At 34.9% G+C, this 10,458-nt stretch overlaps 1 protein-coding gene across 1 annotated transcript; it reads left to right on the top strand.

Annotated features, from left to right (window-relative positions):
- Positions 1–3,284: 3,284 nt before the first annotated feature.
- On the top strand, positions 3,285–5,744 carry LOC147807445 (uncharacterized). The gene is made up of 3 exons (XM_087166546.1): positions 3,285–3,363; positions 4,345–5,064; positions 5,233–5,744. Exons 1-3 carry the CDS (start codon positions 3,285–3,287, stop codon positions 5,742–5,744), a joined length of 1,311 nt encoding a protein of 436 aa, XP_087022672.1.
- Positions 5,745–10,458: the final 4,714 nt, after the last annotated feature.

Here is a 10,458-nt window from a genome sequence, read left to right on the forward strand (position 1 = left end):
GCAGAAAGAGAGAAACATGTTTAAAACTTGATGGAATAAAATTTCTTTCGACTATTTTTACACACTTTCAAACGAACGGAAGAATCCAAGAATTCCTTATAATCATTACAAAAATAATTTTTGTTACCATGAATCGGGGTCACTTTGATTATTTTAAATTTCTTGTGAAAAATCAGTTGGAGAAAGGAAAATAATAATTTAGTTTGAGGGAACACTCTTACATACAGTGTCGATTTATAGTCTACATATATAAAAATGAATGTGTCTTTCTGTCTGTCCTTTATAGACTCCTAAACCAACCGATCAAATGCTATGAAACTTGGCATACAGATAGTTCAAAGCACGAGGAAGGTCACTGTCGACATTAGAACATTCTGCGAAAAACCGTTCCAGCGGTTTCAGCGAAAATCGAAATGGAATTTTCTGATTGGTTAAAAGTTAGCCATTGTTTTAAATTTTGCTATAAACGGATTCAGTTTTCAAATATCTTGAAGATAATAGCAGTGATATTTTTTATCTTATAGCTCTATTCATTTAGAAAAGTAAATTACATATACTTTAATATTTAATAATAATTCGCGCAAGTTTCTTTATGTTAGGTGAGCAAAAGCAAGTAAAATCAACAAGAATGGATTTCTTAATTATTGGTCGTATCACGGATTTAGTATTGTGAAAACTGTTTAATAAATATCAAGGCAAAAGCAAATTTCATTCAAAAAATATCAAAATAACATTTAATTATTAATGATGTTTGAAATTCAGCTTAGCAGTATGACGTAATGTAATATTTGCTAGATTCTTGCACATGAGATTGCTTGTATTATTGCTATAATTTGTATTATTCGCGTGATATCATATTCTGTATTATTCCTACTTCACAATGACTGATGATGGCAAATTCTATTATTGAAGTTATACTTCTTATCCGACTTCCAACAAGGTTGCGTTAAACGTTTAAAGGCCTGGTTTCTTAGGACAGGACGCCGTCAGCTGGAAATCAGCGCTAACCTCTGATTGGTCCATTTGCGAGTTTGATAGTATACGTCATCGAACGCTCATCTTGAACTACAATTGCCGTCCAACTCAACTGCAGTTGGATTACAACGTGACGTTAACCACAGAAGCAATGGCGGACAACATCCAACAGCACATTGAAATTAGCCAAGATTTTGATTTTGACATTAAACATAGCTTCTTCATTAAACAAAGCACTCTTCATTTAGTTTAGCTATAATGTGTTTTTTCTTGGACAAAGTCATTATTTGTTCTCTAAAATACTGGTCGACAATAACAAAATCAATACAAATTCAAAATAAATATTTGTTTACATTATTAACGCCTGCGCAATGAGAGAAAATGTCTGCGTAGAACCGACTGCTCACGCTGAGCTAACAAAAAAGTATTTTTTGTTAGCTCACGTTGTAATCCAACGTCACGTTGTGTACAACGTCACGTTGTAATCCAACTGCAGTTGAGTTGGACGGCAATTGTAGTTCAAGATGAGCGTTCGATGACGTATACTATCAAACTCACAAATGGACCAATCAGAGGTTAACGCTGATTTCCAGCTGACGGCGTCCTGTCCTAAGAAACCAAGCCTTAAGAAACCAGACCTTAACGCTAGATTTTTATTGGCCGGGAAATCACGTGGTAGGATCCAGTTTTCCCTCATTCATTTCCATATTGTTTTGGCTCTCACTAGCATAAAAATAATAAAAGTCATGAAAGTATTGTTTTTCTATAAATATTTTTTTAGTTTGTTTTGATACACATATAATTTAATAGGGTAGTATTTCTATTTTCAAATTCAGTGGATAACAAATGTAAAAAATGAGTGAAAACAACCCCACGGACAATGCGACGGATTTAAGGTTATGTCAAAGTATGTCTCTTGTGAGTATCAATTGATTGTTAGGTTTTCTCTTCTGAAATTACATTATGACGCATTCACATACATTATTAATACAAATAAATTTTCCAGGGTGAGGCGATGAGGCAACCACAAGCACTTCCACTGGTTCAAGAGGGAAAAATGCACAATATTACCGTGATTACAGAGCACGGAAACGAGCGGAGCAGGAAAAAGAGTCGTTGAATAGAACTAGTGATCCTTCTACGACTGCTGATTCTTCTACAATTAACGTCGCAGGTTGCGAAGTTTAACTTCTTCTGCGCGGAGGGACTCCACGCACTACTTTTTTATAGGATGTAATACGTTTGCAGGTTGTTTTTTAAGATGTCAAAAAACTTTTGCAATTATTAATACGAGAATAAATAATTAATGCGTGAAAATCTATATATATATTTCTCTTACACGGCGATAAAAAAAGCCTCATTACAACTCCCCGAATGGCAACGCTAGAAAATCAACCAATGATTGCAGCTAAAAATGTCACATGCGAAATTTAGTTTAGGTGGCTCAACATATAGCGCTTCTAAAAACGGAAACTGAAATAACCAGAGTGTAAAATAGTATGTGCTTATGCGCATCGTATTTTTTGTTAAATAATTTATTTATTATATATCAGTTTATAGATGGTAACGAAAAGAGTTCTTTGGTTGCTATGGTGATTAATTAGAATGTAAATTGTTTTTTTGAGTGAGTGTGAGATTTGTTTTTTGGAACTGCGATGCTGTAATTTTATTGTTTAGTTAATAAATCTTCCTTTTATATTAAACGTGATAGTAGTTTCCTTAATTATTTGATTCGAAGTCCTTGGAGTTTTATTTGAGGTCAGTTTATTTTGTATTTTTTGACAAGAGTATTTTGTATTTTTTGACAATTTTTTGACATTCTCACCAAATGAGATTTCTTCCGAAATTCAATGTTTTGTTTATGCAGGCTTTTCCATTGCAATTCACTTATTTCAATTTTTAATAGACTTAATTATAGCCAAAATTTTAACTTTTTTAAAGAGATATCAGTTTTAGAAATTTTATCTTAAGATTTTATACTATAGCACATTTCTAATAGGTTAAACGAATTACATGTCATTTATTTGAATTCAAATTTATTTTAATGACTTAGTATTTACTAAAAAGATGTAATTTTTCTTTAAAAAAAAAGTTATTATATGGATTTGAATTATTGTTTTGAATTCTTAGAGTTTTGTGCATTTGCAATGTACCTAAAATAGTAGCGAGCGAAGCGAGCTTGGTTTGAGAAGCAAACCATATGAGATTGCGTAGCAATTTTTGGGGGTTGGCGAGCGTTAGCGAGCAGGGGGCACAGCCCACTAGTTATTAATATTTTTTGGAAATACGTTTTATTTAACCACTCAATTATGCCACCAAAGCGAAGTGCCATTGGTCGATCTACAAATCAAGCAAAAAGGAGAAGAGAAGAACGAGCTTCAGCAACAAGTGAGCAGAGAAAAACTAGGCAAGAAAGAGATCGAGTTCACGTTGCTCCTGCTCGATCATTAGAAACGAATGAATAGAGGCAAGCAAGGCAGCAAAGGAATCAAATTCGCGGGACACAGACAAGACGAACGATACATACTGATTTGAATTTATGTGGTTACAATTACAATCCCATTTACAATTACAGTCTTCATCCAAGTGTAATTATTGGAAAAATGGATAAAAAAGTGTACATATTGTGGTGCTCAAAAATTTGAAAATGAAACACCAGGTATGTGCTGTGCAGGTGGAAAAGTAAAGTTACCAGATTTGCGTTCACCACCTGAACCATTACTAACTTTAGTATCAGGTGAAACAAGTCAATCAAAAAGATTTTTGAGAAATATACACATGTACAATTCATGCTTCCAAATGACATCGTTCGGAGCAACGAATATCGTTAGCGAAAATTATATTTTAACATTTAAAGTACAAGGGCAAATTTATCACCATGCTGGATCACTACTACCCTTGCCAAATGCTGATCACAAATATCTTCAGATATATTTTATGGGAAATACTGACGAACAAATCAACAGATGGCGTCAACTGAATATGAGTGCTAAACGAAAGATTGTCGCTGAATTACAAAATTTGTTTGAACAGTATAATGAATTAATTAAATTATTTAAAACCACCGTTAAGAATTAAAAAGTACTCAACAATACTATTGACGTTGATAATCTTTGGGTTGTACCATATTCTCCTTTACTACTGAAAACGTGTAACGCACACATAAACGTTGAGTACTGCATATAAAATATATTTGCAAATATGTGAACAAAGGAGGCGATATGGCAGTGTATGCAGTAGAAAATACAACTGCTTTTAACGATGAAGTCACCCAATATCAAATGGGACGCTACATAAGTAGCAATGAGGCTGTATGGCGTATTTTATCATTTTCTATTCATGAGTGATATCTAATGGTTGTTCATTTAGCAGTACATCTTGAAAACGGACAGCGTGTGTATTTTACATCAGAAAATGTACGTGCAAGAGCAATGTCACCGCAGCCAACAACATTAGCTGAATTTTTCACATTATGTGGAAATGATACCTTTGCAAGGACACTACTGTACTCTGAGGTACCAACTTATTTTACGTGGAATACATCAACAAGAAAATTTCAGCGTCGTGAACAAGGTAGAGCAGCACAAGGACACCTAAATTTATATTCCACCGATGCATTGGGTCATCTGTACACTTTACGTTCAAATAACGCAGAATGCTCTTACCTAAGATTATTATTAATCAATGTTCGTGGACCAACATCTTTCCAAGAATTAAAAACAGTCAATGGCCATGTGTGTGCTGCATTTCGTGAGGCTTGCCAGAAATTAAGCCTCTTAGAAAACGATGCTCATTGGGATATTTCACTCGCTGATGCTTCTAATAAAGCTCAACCACAGCAGATACGTACACTATTTTCCAGCATACTAACTACATGTTTTCCGGCTAATCCAAAGGATCTTTGGGAAAAATATAAGGATTATAAGAGTGAAGACATTTTACATCGCATGCGTAGAATAAATGCTAATCCCAACATTCAATTTACATCAAATATATACAATGAAGCATTGATTTTAATTGAGAATATATGTTTGACAATACCCAACAAATCACTGACAGAATTGGGAATGATTGCTCCAAATAGATCTGGTAATGACATTTTCGATCGTGATATACAATGAGAAACGCGATTCGATGTTAATGAATTACAAACATTGGTTCGAATTAATCTGCCGAAATCGGTATTAGAACAGCGAACAGCATATGACACAATTATAAATGCAATAACTAACAGCAGTTGTGGTTTATATTTCTTAGATGCACCTGGAGATACTGGCAAAACTTTTCTTATTTCAATTATTCTGGCAACTATAAGATCAAATAATATTGCACTTGCTATTGCATCATCTGGTATTGCAGCAACTCTTTTGGACGGTGGTCGAACAGTACATTCAGCATTGAAATTGCCATTAAATATGCAGGTAATTGAAACTCCAACATGTAATATTAGCAAAGGTTCTGGGATGGGAAAAGCACTAAGATCATGTCAGCTTATAAAATGGGAAGAATGCACCATGGCACACAAGAGATCCTTAGAAGCACTCAATCGCACATTAAAAGATTTGAGAGGAAACGAGCAGCTCTTTGGTGGTGCACTCATTTTGCTAGCTGGTGATTTTGGAGAAACTCTACCACTTATACCACGTTCAACACCTGCATATGAATTGAATACATGTCTCAAATCATCAGTGTTATGGCGGTATGTGGAGAAAATATCTTTAAAAACCAATATGCGTGTTCAATTACATCAAGATGAATCTTCCGAATGATTTGCAAAACAATTGTTAGATATTGGGAATGGTAAAATGGAAATGGACGAATCCACACACTGTATTACATAACCAGAAAACTTTTGTCACATTATAAAATCCACTGATGAATTGATTGCCAAAGTTTTTCCAAATTTATCCCAAAATTATAAAAATAATCAATGGGTTAGTGAGTGAGCTATATTGGCAGCCAAAAACAATGATGTGAATTTAATAAACTGTAAAATTCAAAATGAAATATCTGATGAAGAATCAACATATAAATCCAAAGATACTGATGCCAATCAAGATGAATCAGTTAATTATCCAATAGAATTTTTACACTGGTGTGCAAAACTTAAGCAACAAGTGCGTTTTTTGTCATAACTCTACAAGAAATTATCCGATTGACATGAAATTTGAATATGATGTACATTATTTTGTACTTAAACGATGGTAAAAGAATAATGGCGCAGAAATGCATATAAAGCTTAAAATAGGGTATGGAACAAAAAAGGGTTTTATTTGACATATAGTGGCGTTACACATGATTGCCTGAAGAAGCGTAAGTACAACTGGCAGATGTTCCTTAGTATGGGATATGCCCTCCCCTTACTGTATTTGTTGATTGGCATCGTCTCTCCATGCTAAGCACCAGATTATCCAGGAGTTCTTGGGGGTAAACGTCTCCATTCCTCCTTTAACGCATCTTTCAGCTGATGGGTGTTACCAGGAGGATACTGTCGTGTCGCAAGACGTCTCCCTAATGCATCACACACATGCTCTATGGGATTTAGATCTGGAGAGTAAGCTGGCCAATCCATTCGTGTGATATCATCACTTTCCAGTAGCTCTTGAACATTAGCAGTACGATGTGGCCGGGAATTGTCATCCCTAAAAATGAAGTCTGGTCCAATGGCCCCTCGGGACAGACGCACATGGGGTAGGATTACCTCATTGCAGTAGCAGTCTCCAGGTACAGAACCTCGGTCGAAGATCTGATGCTCAGTCCGCCCGTTCAACATTATGCCACTCCAGACGACAACTCCAGGACCACCGTAACGATCTCTCTCGGCGATGTTATTGGGATGAAATTAAGCTCCAACCTCTCTCCAGATCAACTGACGTTGAGAATCGCTTGTAGCACTAAAACGACTCTCGTCTGTGAAGAGCTCGCGACTCCATTGATGAGGTGTCCAGGTTTCGTGTTCTCTGCACCACTCTAAACTGTTCCGCCGATGGCTAAATTTTAAAGGTATACAGTGTTCAGGACGTCTAGCAAATAAGCCACCTTTGTGGAGGCGTCTGGCCGCTGTAAATCTTGATACTTGTTGTCCTGTGGCTGTGCACAGTTGCTGAGATATGGCGCTCGCTGACTGAAAACGGTTTCTTTTCGCCTGTAGGACAATGTAACGGTCATCTCTTGGTGTTGTTTTCCTTGGACGGCCACCACCAACCTTCCGAACAGCTGTACCAGTAGTTTTAAAGGCATTCCAAGCACGCGAAACAACACTTTTGTTGATCCCGAACTCTTCGGCGACACTGGTCACACTACGCCCCTCCTCAAGCTTCCCAATCATTCTTCCTCGAGTAAAGTCGTCTAAAAGATTTCTTGAAGACATGTTTCACAAAACAAATCACTTGCACTTGCAACGAATGTCTTTAACTACGGTGCTCTTCATCCTTTTATAACAGCTTTGACCTGCGCGACCCGCAAGATTTGCGTACACTTACATCACCTACGACGTTTTATTTCTAAAATTTCCATGCAAATAATCCTTCTACTGAATTACGTGCATATTATACTGCAATTTCATGGCTATCTTATACTTTGTTGGGGAGCTGTGGCCGAAAAACCACTTGTTGCTTAAGTTTTGCACACCAGTGTTAATTCATTGGATCTACCAGGAATGCCACCGCATATTTTATCTTTGAAAATTGATTCACCAATCATCCTTCTGCGAAATATAAATCCACTGCGATTATGCAATGGGACTAGGCTATCAGCAAAACCATTAATGAGTAACATAATTGAGGCAACCATTTTAAATAGAAAACACCAAGGGGAACATGAACTACTACCATGCATTCCCATGATACCAACGAATACTCCATTTGAATTCAAACGTCTACAGTTTCCTGTACGACTAGCCTTTGCAATGACCATTAACAAAACACAGGGACAATCATTGCAAGTATATGGATTAAATGTGATAAATCCATGCTTCTCACATGGACAGCTGTACGTTGCGGGTTCACAAGTTGGAAAACCATCAAATTTATTTATTCTTGCACCAGACAGGAAAACGAAAAATGTTGTATATTTACAAGCACTACTAATATAAAGTTCACCATTAATCATCGAATATCATTCATTTCATGATGATATTGTTTGCAATATTGTTTAATATCACAAGTGAAGAAGCATGTTTATTCTACCATCAACTATGCATATCTATGTTTTGTACATATCGCTGGTTCAAAACTAAAACGACACATCTGCAAACTTATTATGCTTGCAGATGGGTCGTTTTAGTTTTGAACCAGCGATATATTATACGTAGGGATAATTTTATGGTTAATTTTTATTTTGATGTATTGTGTACATTTGATCATTAATAAATTATGTTTGAGTTATCAAAACAGCCTTTTTGTTCAAACACAGCAACGTGTGAACGGGTACAGCTAGTCTATATATATAAAAATGAATGTGTGTCTGTCTGTCCTTCATATACTCCTAAACCATCCGACAGAAAGCTATGAAACTTGGCATACAGATAGTTATAAGCACGAGGAAGATCACTGTCGACATTAGAACACTCTGCGACAAACCGTTCCAGCGGTTTCAGCGAAAATCGAAATGGAATTTTCTGATTGGCTAAAAGTTAGCCATTGTTTTAAATTTTGCTATAAACGATTCAGTTCTCAAATATCTTGAAGATAACAACAGTGATATTTTCTATCTTATAGCTCTATTCATTTAGAAAAGTAAATTACATACACTTTAATATTTAATTATAATTCGCGCAAGCTTCTTTATGTCAGGTGAGCACAAGCACGAAAAATCAACGAGAATAGATTTCGCAATTATTGGTTGTATCACGCATTTAGTATTGTGAAAACTGTTCAATAAAAATAAAGGCAAAGGCAAATATCATTCAAATTGCGCGTTTTCAATAATTATTTATATTTAATATGCAATTTCAGGTTAGCACAATTAAATACAGTTATTGAGGGTTTCATTGCTGACATTTGTCATTTGAAAACTATTAGATTGTTTATTATTACAAAGTTTTCGAATTCACATTCATTTTATTTCTTTCATTTAAAAAAAAGATTTTTGTTTTAAATTTTATCATTTTTATATTTCTTATTTAATTTATTTCATTTTTATTGATTTTTTTATTATTTAAAATAAATATGTGAATTTTCGATTGGTAAAAATATACTTGAGGGTGTCCCCTGGCGAAATTGGCGACTTATGTTTGGCGTCATTCCTTTTTGTGTGGAACACCGTGGTAACAGTAATGGATACCAAAACATTATGATATTTCAATAAAACATTGGAAAATTTCAACAAAACATCGGCCAAAACTTTATAAAATTGCAATTAACCCAATATAAGAAAAATTAATAAACCCAATAAAATGCACTTTGAATCGAACCAAAAATTAATGGAGTAAGCACAGAAGGAAAAGGAAAAAAAAAAACAACTTCCACAGACAGGACATTTATATCTATTACTAATTAAATTGGTCTTGCAAACACACATTTCTTTTATTTTATAATTTTTTATTACTTTTTCTTGTCTTTATCGTTTGTTTGAATATCTTAATTAAACCTTCATTCATACACCAGTCAATCACTGCTTTTTATTTTGCTATTCAAATTGTACAGAAACTTAAGATTTATCTTATTCACTGTAGTCAATTTTACGACCAGAAGCAAATGTAACCCTACCAGCGGGTATCCAACGTAGAACCAACGGACCTCTGAAATTACATATACCGTTGAACATTTAAAAATAACGCTAAAATCTAAGCCAATCAGAATCACATTTGGGTTTCAACATCGTCCAACTTGGCGATCAACCGCGATCACAACTTGGCGAGAATTAAGGGGCACCGTCAAATATAGTCTACCCTTATCGATTTATCAAATTTGCAACCACTGTCAACTTTTACACATATTTTTGTTTGAGAGAGAATATTTGCAAAAATATGCCGCCTGACCGAATCGCTCTTTGTCGATCAACATCTCAAGCACGTAAAAAGAGAACTGAAGCGACGTGACATCACTCATCATATTCTGCATAAATTGTTTTTATAATTATTTATTAACTTTAAGTTTGTTTTAACTACAACTTTAATTCTTACTTTTCAGAATTGCATTTTAATGTTGTTCTATTATTTGATCTTTGCGTATTTGCATCTTAAATATTTGATGCCGCATTTAAACTAAACTAGTCATGCATAAATTGTAAATAAATGTAAATAGTAATTAATGTGTTTATAAGTTCAAACCATTCATTACGCTTCACTGGTGACTTTTGGACGTGATTTTGCCAACTCAATTGCAACCGTTGAAAAAGCTATGCCTATTACTGGAAATACAGAGCTCGATAACCCAAGTACTTATAAATATATTGAAGGTGTCTCAGTAAAACCTCATCCTTTTTGGAATGAAACTCCAAAATTATGGTTTGCGCATATTGAAGCTCAACTTAAGAATAGTA

This window comes from Parasteatoda tepidariorum, chromosome 6, assembly GCF_982258835.1.
Source record: "Parasteatoda tepidariorum strain Cologne lab strain chromosome 6, Ptep-v5.0, whole genome shotgun sequence".
In the NCBI taxonomy this organism is placed as follows: domain Eukaryota; kingdom Metazoa; phylum Arthropoda; class Arachnida; order Araneae; family Theridiidae; genus Parasteatoda; species Parasteatoda tepidariorum.

What these genes read in the sequence shown, in the direction of transcription:
- LOC147807445 (XM_087166546.1), top strand. Translation starts at nt 3,285, where the DNA reads ATGCCACCAAAGCGAAGTGCCATTGGTCGATCTACAAATCAAGCAAAA. An exon ending in AGAACGAGCTTCAGCAACAA is followed by an intron (nt 3,364 to 4,344) that starts GTGAGCAGAGAA and finishes TTGTTCATTTAG; the next exon opens with CAGTACATCTTGAAAACGGA. An exon ending in GATTGCTCCAAATAGATCTG is followed by an intron (nt 5,065 to 5,232) that starts GTAATGACATTT and finishes TATATTTCTTAG; the next exon opens with ATGCACCTGGAGATACTGGC.